General features: G+C 35.5%; 1 protein-coding gene across 1 annotated transcript in view; it reads left to right on the top strand.

The window, feature by feature from the left end:
- Nucleotides 1–20080, top strand: part of LOC150084964 (Golgi resident protein GCP60) — a 100439-nt gene extending 80359 nt beyond the window's left edge. The window contains exons 5-8 of the mRNA XM_090375673.1: nt 1362–1449; nt 3750–3954; nt 13305–13589; nt 19669–20080. Coding sequence (XP_090231799.1) covers nt 1362–1449; nt 3750–3954; nt 13305–13589; nt 19669–19892 — 802 coding nt within the window. The 3' untranslated portion in view covers nt 19893–20080. The remainder of the gene's footprint in view (nt 1–1361; nt 1450–3749; nt 3955–13304; nt 13590–19668) is intronic.
- The last annotated feature ends 287 nt before the right edge of the window (nt 20081–20367 follow it).

The raw sequence follows: 20367 nt of genomic DNA, 5'->3' as shown, positions 1-20367 counted from the left end.
TCCTACCAGTAATTCTTGAACATCTTCAGTAGTCATATCATCAAAACCTTCCCTTCCTACCAACTTAGCAAGTTCTACTATTGCACCAATTCTATTTTCTGTCAGTTCAACCATATTTCCTGAATGGACTGACTCTGGCCATGCATTTTTCCAACACACAGTTAATGTTGATGGTTGATTTTACTTTGAGCGATAAAGCTATGATTCCGATACATTCCACAATTGAAAAATGTTTCCATTCTTCCATCACTTCAATAGATTCGGAATAAATTTTTTCCAAAATACATTGTAAAGATTTTCTGGTGTAATGAGTTTTAAAGGTAAGTTAAAGAAGTTGTATTAGGTGGTAAGAACAACTTTCAACATTTGGATGATTTAAATCTTTTGGATGGTCTGGCGCATTATGCATAGTAATAAAACCTTGAAATCTAGATTTTTTTTCCACAAGTTCAATAGCACAGAACCTAACATGGGGACTCCCCAACAAAATAAAATACTGGGATTTCCCAATATGTATTTAAATATATATATATATTATTGCATAACAACTAGCAAGCCAAAAGCAGGGACTCATAAAAAAAGAATGGAAATGTTGAAAAATTACATCCAACATAATAGCAGAGTTTTCCCTGCACAAAAGCTCAAAAATACCGTGTTAGAGTGAAACTGTGTTATACAGGGGTTGCCTGTACACTCCTTGTAATTGATCATTTTGTAAATGCGTTAGATAACTTTAAGTTGGCTACTTTTAGACTTTGAAGCTTTTTAGCATCATTATTTAGAGTTAATTACTTTCGGAATAGTGATCAGTAGTTATGAATTAAATTTTTTTTGTTTGTAACGTAAGTGGAAAATTGCTTTTATTCATATGTAATTTGTAACTTGAATATCGGTTTATGTAGCATTAGAATTAATATTGGTTTTAAAAAAAAAAAAAAACATTCATCAGATATAAATCAACATGCAGGAGAATAAACAACAGTGTACCCATTCCGCCTCTGATTCTTATATACAAACGGTTGTTGGCACTAACCAGACAGGAAATTTAACTTACAAATTTTTAAAGTTAGAAAAATAAAGTCCCCTATATATAAAAGAGAATAACTGGAAAAGAAGGAAACTGCTAAAAAGTCTTTTTCTATAGGCAGACTTTATTTTACTACTTTAAAAATTAAGGCAGTTTTCACATCTGGACGGTGTCAAAGAATATTGTTTGTATTTCTTTCCTGACCTCTAAAAAGGGCCAATTCTTATTATTATGTGCATTTTCTTCTTTATTTTTGTTTACACAATTAAGTTTTTTTGTATTTTGTTATTTTTACCAACTTGTATTTGAAGGGGCTGTATGTGTGCCGTTACAGGAGATTAATACAAGAAGCCCTTAATAGGCAGACTTACCATCAGTTCAAAGCTTATGCTGAGCAACAGGATCCAGGAAATCCCGAACAGGTAAGGATATCATAGATAAAGTTATTTGTGAATATACGAGAAGAAAAAAAATTGTTTTCATTATGTAAGGGAAATTTATTTATAGTTAAAATTTACGATCAGTAAAAAGCATTTATCAAATAGTTGAAGAAACTAATATAACATTTTTGGTCAGATAATGTTATCCAGTAGTAAACCTTATTTATTACAGAAAAACATTATATTCATTACATAGACAGAAAAAGTGTTATTTCTTAAATTATTTCAATTCCTGTGTTGAAATAGTACCCTGCATTCTTTACTTGATTAATGCATTGAGCCTATACTGCCTACTAATAGGGGTTTAATTATCATAAAGTTATATTTTTAATTGAAAGGTTTCTTCTGAACACTGCTTTGCTGCTCATTTAGATTTGATACATTTATTCACTGCTCAGCATGGCAATAGTTGAAGCTACTTGTCTGATGATGAAACCAGATAGTTCTGAAACTGGTCACAATATATTGGTCAGTTAAAGATAGAACCCTATGTAATGAATCAGAAAGTGTGCTTCTGGTGAAGCATTTTATTTTTCATAGTTCACATGCTATTGTGAAAAAAGACATGAAAATATTAATGTTTGTGTTGTACTGCCATACTTAGTGTATGGTCATTTGAAGCAGTGGGAAGTGTTTGTGATATGTACAAAGAGCATTATGGTCACCTGATCAATTTTTTTCTTCTGAAGTCATCAGTAAAAAAAAAAAAAAAAAAAAAATGTGGCAAGAAGACCATAAAAAGAGCATTTCATATATGTCACAATAGTCTGGGGTTTTCTGCAGTACAGAAAAGAAAATCTTAAAATTTATGAAAAATTTCTATATTTTTCATAATATTTCTTTCATAAATTTCAGTAAAGTTTGTATTTTTTTAATATTGTATTTTCAATATTGTATTTTTAATATTTTTAAAATTTTACATATTGTATTATTACAAAATTTTTAAAATTTTACATATTGTATTATTACAAAATTTTTAATATTGTATTTTCTGTTAAATTGTGAAAAGGTTTTGAAGGAAACTTAATAAAAAAAAAGATCTGAATGCAGATCAGAAGTTGGGGGGTGGGTGAATTGTGCAGACTTGCTTGAATTCTGGTCAGATTTCTTGAGGAATTTGTCCAGGATTCAAGCAAGTTTGCCAACTAGCTGATGACAACTATGGATTAAACTTGGATTCATCACAGTGATTCAGGGACCACTGTGATGAACAGTCCATAAAGGGTATCATGAAAGATCAAAAGGCACCATCAGATACTAGGGTGGTAGCATCAATTTATTGGGGTAAAAAAGGGAGTGATGCAATACCCATTTATTACCTTCAAAAAGGTAAATCCATTATGAGTAAATATTTCTTTGCTACTGAAATTTCTTGAGCAGTTAAAGCTCAAATATTGTGGAAAACTTTCCAGGGAGAGATCATCTTCCTGTATGATAATGCTTCCAGTTGGATAGAAATCATCAATAATTTAGGTTAGGAATTGCTGTCACATTCACGTGTTCTTCAGGTATGGTCTCTTTGCATTACTATCTGTTTCCCATGCATTGAAAAACATTTGAAATGGGAAACGCTTGGGACAGATAATGATATCATTTATGCAGGAGTGGATAGAGGTCCAGAAAAAGTCAAAGGAACATTGCATGAGTTTCTGGCCTTTAGAGATGACTGTGTTGAATAAAAGTTGCTTCATTCTTTCCATGGTAAGTCAAATATTTCTCATGCTTCTTTGAGTGAACCTTTGTTTGAAAGTTACAAATTTTCATTTTTAATTTTGTTTAAAAAAGATTACTTATATCAGATGTAAAAATTACCCTAAAAAAAAAATCTAGAGTATAAAATTTGTTGCATACGCTATTGCAACTTTACTGGTTGCTGTGAACTATTTGTTTCAGTTCATATTCTCATAAATATTTTGAAGGGTATGGTTATTCACATTATTCCCGATAAAGTTAACATACAGCAGCTTAGAGACTAAACCTTGCTTGTGTTTGATACCGAGCATAAGAGAGCAGAGCTTTCAAAACTTTTATCTCTATTAACTCTTCTAAAAATTTTGCAAATTCAATTGTTTGTACCAGGAAGGATGAGAATGTCAATATCTCATATTATATTAATTTATAAAGGCTAGGTCTGTAAGATTACATGCTAAAAAGCATGAGTGAGATTTCTGGCAGTAAAACTTGTTAGATTTTATATATAGATTTTTTTTTTCTGTCATTTAATATTCATTATAATAAGTTACTCATGACTTTTCTTTCTCTACCCAACCCTTTGCTAATAGCAAGCAATATTAATTAGACAACTGCAGGAACAGCACTATCAGCAGTATATGCAGCAAATTTTTCAGCAACAAATTAAAAATCAAAACAACCAACATCTAAACCAGCAGTGTCAGAATAATATGGCTTCTGACGTTGAAAGTAAACATAAAACTGAGGACCAACCAACTGAAAGTTCAGGAGGAGAAACTAGTGAAGAAGAATCAGGTTAGTTTTTTTAATTTATTTTTAAAATAAAAACTTTTAGTAATATTTCAGTGATTGTGAATGGAACAAGGTATTTTTTTATGATAATTAGTACCTTTGGTAGGTACTTTGAAAAACAAATAAGTTTAATGACATGTTTATTTTTTTCTAAATATCTGATATAAAATGTTCAGTTTGTTTAATCACACTGTTTTATATAAAGTTTTTTGTTTTTATGAGAGATTAAGGCTAGATTGAAATTGGCGAGGTTATCATTTCATTTGGGGAATGGTGCAGATTACATTTAACTCATCGGCAAACAACAAGGAAAAGCGTCATAACAATTTGTGAGCTATTAATTAAATCCCTTACATTAATTGCATACACCTCTTCACCAACATCCTGCACTTAAAAATAGTGTATCCTACCTTCTAACTAACCTAAACATCTATTTAAGCTTTTACAGGAAGCAATTGACATATCGGAAATACAGTCGGACCTCTATATAACGAAATTGATCGTTCCCTTGAAAAAATTCATTATACAGAAATTTCATTATAAAGAAATATGACCTTCCTTTTCAACAATGAAATATAGTAAAAGATGGGAAAGAATTGCGAATGAATAAATTTTCTAACATTTTAAAACAATTTATTAATGCATACATATTAAGAAATGACTATTTACATGATGCTCACAATTTATTAGTACACTTTTAAGAATTATGTTGTAAAATATTTGGCTATATTTTGGTGTACACTGGATTCTACTGTACACCGGATTCTACTGTCCGTTCATAAAAATGTTCACATTTGTTTAAACTTTAAACACTCAGATATATTTTCTGTTATATTTTCTTCTCACTAAAGGCCTCGATGCAAAGTTTCAAATGCTGCCAACATTTGTTTGGAAGGTTTAATATTGTCCTCATTTTCATCCAACTCATTGTTGATATTGTCACTGGTTCTTTAAATACACTCCAAAATGGCACCTCCGTAGCCAGGTGGGCAGGAGCAGCAGTGCATAGCATACGCTTCTTGATTAGATTGGGGTTCGAGCCCGTGACCACCAAATACGGAGGATGCGGAAAGGTCAGGGAATGGCCACTGCATATCCCCAGATCAATATGGCCTTAGTTGCTAATGCTCCCAAAAACCAAATAACAAACAACAAACAAACACTCCAAAATGTTGGAGTTGCTCGGATATTCAGCTACTATGACATCATATCAACTCCTAAAAATTCGTCAAGAACAATTTCTCCACTGATCAAACCTTGAACCTCGATCAAACCTCCCTTGGAACTCTTCCCAAGATTGCTCAATGTCTTCTAATAGTTCAGCCCTCTCATCTCTGTTAATTAGCATTTTAGCAAAACCTGCTTTCACAAAACAATTCTTAATCGTTGTTTCAGTGACATTTTGAATCCACACTTGTGCCAACTCTGATATGCACATCCACAAATCTATAATAGAATCTACAGGTTGGTTGGTTTCTATTCTCAGTATAATTTTTTTTCAGTATGTGCATTTTGAAATTCTTGATAATGCCTTGTTCCAAGAGGAAATCAAAAAAGTTTGCTACATAGAAAATTTCGCTATATGGAAGTTCGTTAAAGGGAGAGGTCTGACTGTATCTTGGTATGTTTCCCATCCAGAAAACAAACAAAAACCTTGGTGGTCTCCTTGTCAGCAAACTGAAATCTTTTGATCTTTCCTAATTCTGTTGATGCTCAGATTAACCTGGCTACAAATTGATACTGCACTATATTTAACTAATTCCAATTTCAGAATGAAAATTCATAATGCCCTCAGCAGTAAACTTGTATTACCTCTTTTGTGCACTTTTAATAAGGTACTACTATTTGGAATATTAATCTTTTATGTTGGCCCTGAGTGCCAAGCGATTTTCTTCCTGCGAATATATAGTGCTCTCCCAAAGTGTTATAGTTTTGTTTGTTTTCTAGCGTCACCTGTTCTTTTGTTTACTTGAAGTGGTTTTGTACTTTAAAGGATAAAACTAAGAACCGAGAGAGGAAATCTACCTTTCTTTTTTATTCTATATATTCATTACTAACCCTTTACTTACTTCAACAACCGCTTGGTCACTGGTGGCACTGCTCCTGTCCCCACGTGGCGGGGCTGGTAACCTGGGGGATAAGACAACCCCCGGGGATAAAAGGAGCAGAGATGGAAACAAGTGATTTTCCACTCTTAGAGCTGAAGAGCTCTCAACCAAATGACATTCACAACACTGACCATGACTTCTCTCTCTCTCTCGAAGAGAATGAAGAAAGACATTGGCAGACAGGAATTACCAGCATTCCTGATAATACATTCTCTGTCAACACAACCTGTGGGCAAGCTCTCCCCCTTTATCATTCAGAGATGCCTCAAACATGCCACAGGTTCACCAAAAATGGTGAAACGTCTCCAATCTGGAGATTTATTAATAGAGACCACCAATTTTCGACACTCTGAACTATTATTAAGTCTGACATCCTTGAGTGGAATCCCAGTTCAAATCACACCACATACCACCCTCAATTCTTCAAAGGGAGTGATCACTGAATGGGATCTATTGAACGTTCTTGAAGATGAAATAGCCCAGGAACTTAAAGAACAAAAAGCCACTCAGGCAAAGAGGATCATGATCCGAAAAGATGGCAGTTTAGTTCCTACCCGGAGTATAATTTTAACTTTCAGTTCTCCAAACCTGCCAGCTTCAGTCAAGGCGGGATATTTAAACTGTTGTGTTCAGCCATATATTCCGAACCCCCTAAGATGTTTTAAATGCCAGAAATTCGTCCATTCCCAGACAGCATGCCGTGGAGATGCAACATGTGCAAACTGTGGGTGTCAAACTCACACATAAGGCACCAACCCCACAGTGTCCAAATTGCAACGGCAGCCATCCGGCATACTCCAAAGACTGCAACCTCTGGAAGTTGGGGGAAAAAATACAATATAAAGTCAAAAAGAAAGTTTCCTACCAAGAGGCAAGAAAACAAGTAAGATTAAGTAATCCAAAATGTACTTGTGCCTCTGCTTCTTATAGTCACCAGTCAGTAGCATGTCAGACAGAAGTGTCCATCCCTCCAGATACATCGATCTCAGACTGGGCTCGATCAATGCAGTAATACACCACTGACAGTTCCATCCCAGAGACATCTTCATTGTCAAGCAGCGGAAAATTTGCAAAAATTAGATCCAGTTGAGGTGAAGAAATCTCGCCCCTCAAGCATGGACACAGATGATACCACCAACTCAGAAGATCTGCTTGGAATACATGCAGATGATGATATGGAAGGCAATGACTCAAGACGCCCAAATTTTTCAAGAAAAGAAAAATCAAAATCCGACAGATATAAACAAGCCACTCACAAAAAGCAAACAGTCTCCTCTTCCACTCACAAAACCAAATAATGGAACAAATCATACAATGGAATTGCAGAGGTTTTCGCAGCAATATTGATAATATATGTGAACTAATTCACCGTTTCAGTCAAAAACTATACTATCTTCAGAAAGGATCGATCTGAAACTAATAGCCCCCATGGAGGAGTAGCTATACGAGTGGAATCACGAGTCCCCTCCAGGCACATTCCATTGCAAACACCATTAGAAGCTGTTGCTACCCGTATAGTAATCGGTATCACATTGACACTGGCCTCAATTTATCTTCTGCCGAACCAATCATGTACAATTCAGCAACTGCTAAATCTAATTTCTCAGTTACCACCTGCATTAGCATTAGCATTAGCATTAGTAGAGGCATTTGATGCAAGAAAGCAAGCTTATGCAGCATCAGCCAAAAAAAAAAAAAAAAAGTAACATAAATAAATAAAAATAACCACTTCCACTTCACCCCTCTGTTCATTCGAAATACCTGTCCAGCTGAGCCTTAAACTTATTTAGGCTATCAACTTCCACGACAAGGGATGGAAGTCTGTTCCACCCACCAACCACCCGCTGGCTAAAGGCAAATTTCCGCACATCTATCCTACATCTGTCTTTCCTCAATTTGAATTTATGCCCTCTCAGGTGATTTTTCTGAGCTAGAGGAAGAATCCCATCAGCATTGAGCATGCTCAAACCATTCAAGGCTTTGTACACCTCTATCAGATCACCCCGCTGGTGCCTAGTTTCCAGACACTGTAATTTGCAAAACTTAAGCCTTTCTTCGTAAGAGAACCCCTTTGTCCCATTCACCAATCTAGTTGCCCTTCTCTGTACTCGTTCCAGCAGCTCTACATCCTTCCTGAAATGAGGCCTCCAGGCCTGTATACAGTACTCTAGGTGTGGCCTGACCATTGCCTTATACAAGGGAATAATCACCTCCTTATCCCTGCTAGAAAAATTCCTATATAATGCTGTAAATTCCTATATAATGCTATAAAAATTCCTATATAATATATATTCCTGCTATTTGTTTACTAGGAGATTTTAATGGGCATCATCCATTATGGGGATCTCTGGTCTCAGACGGACGTGGTGAACTCATTGAAATGTTACTTGACCGAGAGAATTTGACACTATTGAATTGTGTTATCGGCTTACCGACATATATCCATTTTCCTACTGGGTCAACCAGTGCAATAGATCTCTCAATTTGCTCTCCGATCCTCTTCCCAACTATAGAGTGGGCAGTACATGACAGTCCTCTAAATAGTGACCACTATCCGCTGATCTGTAGTATTCAAACCACCCATTCCAAACAAACTGAAACAAAAACAAAATGGAAATTTTCCAAAGCAAACTGGACAAAATTTACCAGCCATGTATCTTTTGATGATGACATCATAGAGTCTTCTGCTATTGACACTGTCACCGATCATAACACAATGCAGATACTAACAGCTGCAAAAGCCGCCATCCCACAGTCTCAAATAAGAAACCATCGGCATACTAATCACTGGTGGAATGGTGATTGTAACAAAGCGAAAAGAGAAAAAAACACAGCATGGAACATATCGTAAAAGTTTAGCAATGAAATTAGTGAAAGAATCTATATATACCTCAAGAAATAGCTCTCCTGGCCCTGATGGAATCTACAATATAACGATTCAACACCTCAATCAGAAATCACTAATTTCATTGCTAAACTTTTACAATAGAATATATGCAGAACATATATTCCCTACTTCCTGGTGACATTCTTACGTAATAACCATACCTAAACCTGGAAAAGACCATTCGATTCCTAACAACTATAGACCAATTTCTCTAACCAGCTGCCTGAGTAAGACTTTGGAAAAAATGGTTCACCATCGACTCATCTGGTACCTTGAATCCGAAAACATAATCAGTAATAATCAGTTTGGCTTTCCGAAGAATAGATCTTTCCTAGACCTCATGACCAAAGCCGAATCCCCATCATAAGAAATGCATTCATCAGGAATCAACATCTCGTCATGATATGCCTTGATATAGAGAAGGCCTTTGATACCACATGGCGCTACGGTATCCTAAGAGATCTCCATTCTATTCATATGAGAGGCCATTTACCATATTTTATTCAAAGCTTCCTTCTGCACAGATCTTTCCAAGTGAGGTACCAGCAGGTTTTATCTCAAACATACATTCAAGAAGGAGTCCCACAAGGCTCTGTTCTTAGTGCCACTCTGCTTGCAATACGAATAAACAACATCACAAACAGCATTCCAAATACCATTGACTCATATCTCTATGCAGGTGATCTTGCCATATCCTGCCATTCCCAGAATATGAACTATATTGAGAGGCATCTACAAATATCCATTAATAACATTGAATTATGGATGGCACAAAATGGATACAAATTGTCAAGCCACAAGCTATACATTCAGCTATACATTTCTGCTATACATTACATCACAGCTATACATTTCTGCATCAAGCGCACAATGCATCCTGAACCTGAGTTGCACTTGGTCGATCATCCACTACCAATTGTGAACAGTATTCACCCCCTAGGGCTAATTTTTGATAAGGAGTTAAACTTCCAGGAGTACATCAAGTATCTAAGAACCACTTGCACAAAGAAAACAAATATCCTCCGGGTCATCTCCAGTACATCATGGGGTGCCAATCGTTATACCCTGCTCCACTTATATAAATCTCTAATTAGATCTCTGCTAGACTACGGAGCACCTGTTTATGACTCAGCTAGGGAGAGCACCTTGGTCTGTCTTGCACCCATCGAACATTCTTCTCTTAGGATAGCCCTAGGTGTATATAGAACATCACCAGTTCAAAGTCTTTATGTTGAGGCTCACGAACCTCCACTTAGCATCAGAAGAAAGATGTTGCTGATGAACTACTCAGCTAAAATTAAAAGCCTGCCTACTCATCCAGTTTGGCCACTGTTGCATAATCCTCAATTGAAAACTCATTATGCAAATAAACCTAGAACAATTCGGCCTTCTGGTATCAGACTGCAGAATCTAACAGAAAGCTGGAATATTCAGCTTGATAATATCATCAGAGAAACAAAAGATCCGGATCCCCCGTGGACTAACTTCACACTTTCTTCTGATGAATACTTTGAGCAATGGGGTAAAGGGTCTATAGCAAATATTAACATCCAACAACTACATATTGCTCACTCACAAAAGTACCCCCACTTTACCAAGATCTATACTGATGGTTCAAAGTCTGACAATCGAATGGGTGCAGCTGCTGTCTTCCCTAATACAACTGTTTCTATTTCACTTCCAACCGAATGCAGCAGCTATACTGCTGAGCTCCATGCCATTAAGCTTGCTCTGGAAAACATCTCGCTAATGTCAATAAATAAAAGTATAATATATACTGATTCATAGAGTGCTCTTTTAGCTTTGAAAAGGACTTCCCCACCTAAAAATCCTTTATTAAAGCTCATGAAACATAAGCTGATGCGTCTTCATGAGCATCAGAAAACTTATCTTTTCGTGGAGCCCTGGCCACAGTGGTATTCCAGGAAACGAACGTGCAGACAGTGCTGCTAAGTATCCTTCCATCATATCCTCAACAAATGACCTAGTCCCATATCCTGATTATAGACATAATATACGAAGAACATCTATGGAACGATGGACACGTCTGTGGAAAATGCAAACAAATAACAAGCTATTCCAAATAAAACCTGAACCACAATTATGGACTTCTAGCCTTCGTAAAAATAGAAAAGAAGAAGTAATCTTAGCCAGAACTCGTATAGGTCACACTCACCTCACACATCTCTATCTGCTTACAGGAAACGATCCTCCGCAGTGTGCGCTCTGCTTGTACCCACTTACAGTAAAACATATACTCCTTGAATGTAACTTGTTCAGCAGTGCCTGATGAATGTCTTTTAGTTTCATTTCAGATCTACAGCAACCTCTCTATGAATAGCATAATAGGTAAAAAAGCAATAATTTGGGAGGCGCAATATGGCCTAAGTAGCCCTTGCGCCAGAAAACACCACAACAACAACAACTTTTCTGTTTATTTTTTCATTTTTAGTTTTCATGTGCTGTCAGCTCTTCCTCAGTTCAGTTTTTGTCTATCATAATCAGTTATATTACATTCTCTTCCTTTGAGCATTGCTACAGTCTTTAATTGTGGTAATTAAGTATTGTCCTTTGTGCACCATATTCCATGTCATGATACAAACACTTTATTATTATTATATATATTTTTTTGCTTTTATTGATTATTTATCTATAATTTGATCATTTTGTATGGCTATAATGATATAGCAGTTATACTTTGTTGTTATTCTATTATTTTGTATCATCACCTAGATGTCACTTAATTGAAACTTGTGCTCCCTGTTTGTCACTAGCTGTGTAAAGAAAATGCCCAAATTCTGTTTATGTACCGATAGGCTAATTAACTGATCTTATTATATGAGAGGTGTTTGAAAAGCCTGTGACCTGATTACGAACTATTTATTTGGGAGACTGGTAACATGTTACTTTTTGGCATAGTCCCCTTTCGAGGCAATATGCTTTTTCCACTGATACTGCAATATGTTGATTCTATCTGCAAAGAAAGTTTTCTCTTGGGCCTCCAAAAATGCATCCATTGTAGAAGTGATGTCACTGTCAGTGGGAAAATGGATGCCAGCCAGTTATTTTTTCAAATTAGGAAATAGCTTGATGGTGCTAGATTTGGCAAATATGAGGGATGGTCTAAGATTTTAAAGCTGCACTCATGCAGTGCATCCCTGGCAGTGGCAGAGTTGTGAGCAGGTGCATTGTCCTGGCGGAATGAGGTCCCTATGCTGAGTTTATCTCAGAATTTGTCTTTGATGTTTTCATGAAAATATCTCTACTTGGTTTGCATAATATGCCCCTGTGACTGTCTGGCATTGCTGAAGGTAATCCACTAGCAACACTCCATCAGCATCCCAAAAAACTGATGCCATCACCTTGCCAGCAGAGAAATTAACTTGGCTTTCTTTTGAGAGTGAGAAGAACTGTTTCTGCTGTTTGAACTTTCCTTTGTCTCTGGCTGAAAGTGATGGACGCACATCTCGTCCGTTGTCACAAACCTTGAAAACGATGCAGATGTTCGTTTCCCTTCACTTCGCTTAACAACTCTTGTACATTTTTGATCTGCTGTCAACAACTGTGGAAATCATCATGCTGATGCCTTTTTTGCAATGAGAACCTCTGTTATTAGTTGCTACACACCTTCAGATGAGATGCCTACGACAGTGGCAATGTACCAAACTGTCACTCGTTGATTAATCAATGCCAGATCATGCACACATGAACAACTGGAATGATAGACGTTGCAAGTCTTCCTCAGCATAGGTCATCTTCCAGGCTTTCTTTCCCTTGTTTAAATTCTGCTGCCCACTTCTTATCCATGGAATAGGAAAAGGCATCCTCCCCCATTGTTGTAACTATATCCTCATGAATTGCCTTTGGTGTTAATCCCTTTTCTCCCTCAAATATTGGATGACTCCACATCTTTCCTCATTCAGACAACTTTGTTGACTTAAGGACCTGTAATTAAATAAAGACATTATTGAAACTGCATGAAACTTGATTGGTTATTATTTGAAGTGTTATACAATAAGTACAGAAATTTTTAACACTGTGCTGCCACCATTTCATATTCAAGCCACAAACTTTTCCAATGCCCCTCGTGTTATGATTATTATATAATAATTTTGCTCTTTTGATATTATAATTAGTTATTTGATGATATTAGCCATTAATTTGCCATTTATTACTTCCAAAAAATGCAGTGAGAGATATTTTTAGTTTATCTTTTTAATATTGACGTTCTTTGGCCTTAAAACTATTAAAAATAATTACTGAACTTTTCTTAAGTATTTTATTGAATATCTTTTCAGTTGTGAAATTATATGTACATAATTATGAAATTTGCTGACAGATTAAATTCTTCTCAACAGATATGCCTCCAATAGCTGCAGCTTCTATGTGGACCTGTAAAGATATTAAAGAATTCAAAGACTCTATCAGAAAACAAGGTGGTGATGGTATTATAAAAGTTGGTCATGGTGAAACAGTGACAGTGAGAGTTCCCACGCACGAAGATGGATTCTGTTTATTTTGGGAATTTTCAACAGATAGCTATGATATAGGTTTTGGAGTGTACTTTGAATGGACCAAGAATCCAGGCACTCAAGTATCAGTACACATCAGTGAAAGTGAAGATGAAGAGGAGGAGGAAGAAGGTATGCTTGCTCGCTGTCTCTCACTCTGTCTGTCTCTCTCTCTCTCTCTCTCTCTCTCTCTCTCTCATGCACACACATACAAGCAATCCATATTAAAAAGCTTCTTGCATTACTTTGTTATTCTAATTTACATTTCCTTGTTCTTTGGTATGTAAACATTTGTATTTATCCTTGGGATAAATACAAATGTTTACATACCAAATGTTCATGCATATCATTAAATAAATTAAAAATGTAAGGCTGTTGAAACAAAGAAATCAACGTGGTTATAGCCTTTTAAGTATTTTTAAAAAATAACTGGAAAAACTAAGCCCCAGAAAAGTTTCATAATTATACTTTATTTTAATGGAATTTTTTAAGAAACACAAATCAAAAATAGTTCAAAATTTTGTCACCAGAGGGGCATGTTTTAAAACCCTGTTAAATGTTATAAATATTGTCAATAAATCTAAGAAAACTAGGTAGAGTATTGTGACACTTGCCTGAAGCATGAAATGGCTAAAAAATGCTGTGTTGAACATTATTAGGGAATGTAAAGAAACATGACTATCTCTGTAAATGTGGTCTTTTGTATAACTCACAACCAAGCAAATTATATGGTACATATTTCCTATTGATTATTTTTGCACTTTTGAATGTCCCTTAGAGCAGAAGAGAAACTGGCAAATGGATTTTGTGGAAGTGCTCCATTTATGGTTACATCTGCCAGCATAGAATCTGTGCTGTGAGTTAGTTGGAAGCAAATGAGAGTGGTAGTAATCTACAGACCAGAAGAAATAAGACCGCTAATATCTCATTTTTCATTAAGATTAGCTCATCTCTCTTATGAATTTTTCAAAATTTAGAGTTACAAATAATGCATGATTAGTGTTCAGTTAAAAAATGGATGTTTGGTGACATTATTGTACACTAATGTTGATGTTGACCACACTGTTATGCAATTATGCAAACTTCGTACACCACTAAAAACCATACAACTCAGCCCCAGTTAAACAATATTAAATTACTGTATTTTCCAGACCATAAGACAGGTTTTTTTACCTGGAAAATATTGACTAAAATTATATGATCCAAATGTATGATTTTTTTTCTTCAATCAAATTTGCCAGTGCTGCATAAGCATTTAGGGAAATTCCGACTTGCGTAGAGTTCCAACCCTTATTGAAGTCGGGAAATGGCTGTCTTTATTAATTATGAAAACTTTAGTTTTTCGAAACGTAATTGAAAATAAAAATTATAAATAAATGTTTTTTTAATACTTCCATATGCAGCTTTGTTTGATCTCATGGCTTTATTTGATCATGCCATCGATCATGCACGTTTAGTTTTGTTTTGTATTTTTTTATTTGTGATCTTTTAAAATTGTGATTTTAGATATAATGACTTCCATGTAAATGATTTATAAATAAAAAAATATATATTAAACTTATATATTTAATTTTTTATCCCGGAGTGCACGCTAGTCCTTTTAAGTAAATTAAGGGTGCGCGACCAAAAAAGTTTGGAGCCCACTGGAATAAATAGATGTTTTGTTCATAACCACAAATGTTCCATGACTTTTGCTAAGACAATGTATATTTGATTCCCATCACTATATATTATACAAATAATTTTGTTCAAAATTATTTGTATAATATTAAATTTGTTTGTATATTAAATTAATTAAATTAACAAATTAATTAAATTAATTTGTATATTAAATTAATCCTTCAAAATATATTTGAAGGATTAATTTAATATTTTTGATCATTAAATAATTTTAATAAGTAAATGGTTAGTAAATGAGTAAATGGCTACCCTTTCATTGACATTTTGTTTAATGAATACTTCTGAATTTGCATTTCAGATATACAATAAAATATTTTTTCCAAAAATTTTCCTTCTAAAATGTGTGTGTTTTATTGGCTGGAAAAATATGGTAATTACTTTTCTTATTTGGGCAAAACATTTCAAATTCAGTTCAGCCATTGATAAACAGGTTTATGGGTTATTTAATGTATTTAGGGATTTTGGTCCTATTAACAGAAATTTACTTGGAATCTATAGATTTCATTTTAAATCCTGTTCCTTTAAATATTAAATTATTCATTTATGTGGACAATGAGTTGTGTTGTTGACTACCAATGAGCACAAACCATTAATAACTGCTTTCAATAATTTAATTCTATTCATAATAGGCTAAAGCACACTCTTGTGTTAGAATAACACAATTACATTAGTTTTCTGAAGCTTACTTTATCAAAGAAAACCTCCTATTAAGATATGTATCCACAGAAAATCTACACAAATGAAAATTCTTTTATATATATATATATATATATATATATATATATTTTTTTTTTTTTTTTTTTTATGAAAACCCCAAACACGAAAGGTATCAAAACCAAAGTACTTAGTACCATGCATGGGTTGAAGGAGAAGTATGGGGGGAGGGGGATGCCAAAACTTTGCTCTAGAGACTAAACATGGGTTTCACCACTTCAAGCCTCCAATAAGCAAAGTGGTGGTATTTCACCGGTTGATGAAAGTCATCTACCACCTGAATATGCACAAGTTTACAATGTAGTAAAATAGTTCTAATGAAAATGATATAAAAAGAGTTTCAGTATTAAACTGATACCTTTTGAAATAGAAAATATCCTCCACAGTTAATACATAGCATCATTTTAGAAGATAAGCATAGAGAGAATTCACCCACACCAAAGAGTTCTTTGCACAAAACATTAAAATTATTTTTCTTTACCATAATCAATTAGCATGTTACTTAAAATTTCAGCAAGAGATATTATAAACTACAATAAAGTACTCCAGTTTAAATCACGATTAATCTCAGTGGAACATTCAGGATATAAATAATGTAGTCTAATTCAGTTCCAGTACATTGTCAAACACTAGGGAATACTCACCACTAGTTAAGTTTTAGTAGTAATTACTCCAGAATGGAACTCAGTTGGCATATACATTACTTTTCACTTCCCTCTGGTAAGTTCGGCACAGATATTAGTAAAAATTGAAATCCCATTTGGAAATGAAATCACTAATATAGAAGCACTAGCAGTCAAATAGTTCAAGCAAAATTTATCCTTTAATGTTCTTAACAGTCTGTGCCTTTTATGTTCTTAATTGTGTGCTGTTTTTGTATAAAACAAGGAATCGTGGAATTTTATACAAATTAAGGAATAAATACAATGTTAAGTTTTACTTCTGTCTCTTAACCAAATGCAAATGATCATATGAACTCTTGGTTTCCCTCATATTCCCCGTTTTAGTAGTAGTAGTAGCAGTAGTGCCATCCATGTGATGCAAGAAAGCAAGTGTTTGAGTTTATGCAGCATCAGCCAAAAAAAAAAAAAAAAAAAAAAAATCACACCATTCCCTCCAAATGCCTTTCCAGTTCCTCCTTAAAATTATTTAACCTATCAACTTCCACAACAACAGATGGAAGTTTGTTCCAGCAATTAACCACCCTCTAGCTAAAGACAAATTTCCACACATCTATTCTACATCTGTCTTTTCTTAATTTGAATTTGTGCCCCCTTAGGTTCATAATCTGAACAAATGGAAGGATCCCATCAGAATTCAGCGTGCTCAACCATTCAAGGCCTTATACACCTCATTCAAATCACTGCGCAGGTGCCTAGTCTCCAGCCACTGCAATTTGCAGGACTTAAGCCTCTCTTGGTCAGAGGATCCCTTCATTCCCCTCACCAATCTTGTTGCCCTTCTTGAAATTCTTGAAATGAGGCCTCCAGACCTGTTCACAGTACTCAAGGCATAGCCTGACCATTGCCTTATACAGAGGAACAGTCACCTCATTTTCCCTGCTAGGAAAATTCTTATTTATCATTGACAACACCCCATGACCTGCCCTGGCAGCCTGTCTGCATTGCTCAGAAAACTTCATACCTGACTGCACAATTTCTCCCAGATCTTTTTCATTTTCTACCACCTTAAGTGTAGTACCACACAGTTGGTACGTTTCTCTGGGGTTATTTCTACCCATATGCAGTACTTTGCATTTGTCAAGGTTCAACTTCAGTTGCCACTTCTTAGCCCATCTGCCCAAATTTTCTAGATCCTGTTGCAGTAGCACACTTCCATTACTGTCATTAACAACCCTGCCAACCTTTGTATCATCTGCAAACTTCAACACTAAGCCTGATATACCTTCATCAATATCATTGATAAATATGCAAAACAACAGTGGACCCAACACCGAACCCTGTGGGACTCCACTAATAACATTAGTTCACGAAGATTAGTACCCATTGATTACCACTCTGTCTTCTCCCACTCAACCATCCTTTTATCCATTATAGTTTTTAATAGTAGTAAACTTCAGCAGATGTGTACACTTTTGTATTGAGAAAGTTTCTTTTAATTCTCTTTTCAATTTTATTTTTAATTTTACCTTTCTGAATGCAGCAGAATTTGTGGTTAAAGAGACAAGTCTCATATAAAAGTATAAAGCAATTGCTACATCACTTATCAGATATTTTACTATGTTAGTGCAGTTAGTGAAGTTTTACTGTTAGTGAAGTGGTGGAACCCCTATTTAGTCTCCAGAGCTAAGTTCCGGTCAACCCTCCCCATCTCTTCCATCATGCAGTATGATTGATGACTTTTGAGGTTATGATGAACAACGTGGTGAGATCCAATCTTCCTTACATTTCGAGGGTACAGCTCTAAAACGGTGTTCGCAGGCCGGCTGCTAGTTAGTACACCGGACCGAACCTATTGGTAACTCTCTAGGAGGCTTCCAGATCAGCTAGTCTATAATCTTGCTACCTCTACTCTGCCAGATAGTGACTGGAGGAAGTCCGAGTAGTGTGTATGCGGGGGGGGGGGGGGGGGGGGCATTGTCGAGGCCATGTTATGTCAAGGAATCTGAGTATATTCTTATCATGGTATGCCATATCCAAAAATTTCATTACTTCATACAGCATGTCCCCCCCACTTTTTCTTACTATTGAATACACGATGAATTGTCAAACTAATACAGTAAGCTTATCTGTGAAAAGATCTAAACCTCCCAAACACTTCCTAATTCATTGCACAAATATACGTGGTCTCAATTCTAATCTCAATGGTGTCCATTTCCACTTGCAGTCTTCCAAACCCCATATACTTTTTCTGACAGAATCTCAGTTATCGGTTAATTCAACTACTGCTCATCTCAGTTGCCCAAATTATTCGCTGTATAATTCCTTTCGCCTCAAAGGTGGTACTTGTGCATATGTCCATTCTGATATTCCCTGTCAGAGACTTGGCAATTTGTAATCTCCTCTCTTTGATCTTCTCTGGCTTAAAATCTCTCTACCTCATTGTGTCAAATTCATCTGTTGTCTCTACCGTTCTCCCAACTCCACTAATCACTTGGAGCTCTTTCACTTCCTCTCTCCTAACAGTAAGGTAATTTTCCTTGGTGATTTTAATGTTCACAACTCCAGCTGGCTTCCATTTTCTAGTCACACCGACCCAACTGGTCGAGATGCTGAGGCTTTTGCAATTACTAACGACCTTGCACAGATTGTTCATTTACCTACAAGAATACCGGAAAATCCTAACCATACAGCCAACACGCTTGATCTTTTTCTCACAAATCACAACTTGGTGATTGTCTCTTCTCCAGTGGAGCCTAGGCGCCTCCGTAGCCAGGTGGGAAGGAGCAGCAGTGCATAGCACACGCTTCTTGATTAGACCGGGGTTCGAGCCCGTCACCACCAAATACGGAGGATGCGGAAAGGTCAGAGAATGACCACCGCATATCCCGGAGCAATATGGCCTTAGTTACTAATGCTCATAAAAACCAAAAATAAATAAATAACTTGTTTCTTGAATTAAATTATCCTAAGGTAATACTCAATTAGACTAAACTTCTCACACAGTGAGATTTCTGGGCATTACTGAACTTCCTTCTGACTCTCTATTTATTGTTGAATATTCAGATATCTAATTGAGAATTGCCTCATAAATATAACCATCTACTTGGTGATTAACTAGCATATTACTGGCTCTGCTTCATAACTTGTATATAATTTTGCATTACAAAAAACATTCATTCCTTTTTTCTGTTTAGACCTTGACCAGACTCCAAGTGATGTAGAGAAAGGTGTGCCACAAGCAGATCGACCACCAGTTAGTATTATTATACCAGTTTACAGAAGGGACTGTCATGAAGAAGTATATGCAGGTAGTCATATGTATCCTGGTCAGGGTGTTTATCTGCTGAAATTTGATAATTCCTATTCACTATGGAGATCAAAAACTTTATATTATAGAGTGTACTATACCCGTGAATGAGCGTACAGCCTAACGTTAACTCATTTTTTTGTTGTCTGGACAACCAACTTTAATCTGAAACTGTCCCTTTCAGTAAGTATAAAACTGTTACTGCTGTGCAGGCTGGTAAAGGACAAAGTGTATACAGACACACAGGTGGCCACCTCCAAAGATAAATCATCATCACAGAATAAAATTTTTTGTTTTGTTTTGTTTTGTTTTTTTGTGTAGAATCTTAATATTTAAGTATAAATTGTTTCTTTTCTCAAAATGTCTTAATCTGTATTACTGCAGATAACAAGCCACGATATCTTGCTCGCTTGATAGAGTATTTTTTTATTGTGTTTTTAACTTGACTTGGTAAAAACTAGTAGCCAGTATTTTCTTCTGATTTAATTTATATCATTCATCATTTGCCACTTGAAATGCACTGCAGGATATTTATAGCATTACTTAGTCTTCCTCACTAAAACTGGAAGTGCCCAAGAATGTCTCC

This window comes from Mastigoproctus giganteus, chromosome 6 (assembly GCF_048544385.1).
Source record: "Mastigoproctus giganteus isolate SK-2022 chromosome 6, ASM4854438v1, whole genome shotgun sequence".
Classification (NCBI taxonomy): Eukaryota; Metazoa; Arthropoda; class Arachnida; order Uropygi; family Thelyphonidae; genus Mastigoproctus; species Mastigoproctus giganteus.
This window is presented reverse-complemented; position numbering and strand designations above follow the sequence as displayed.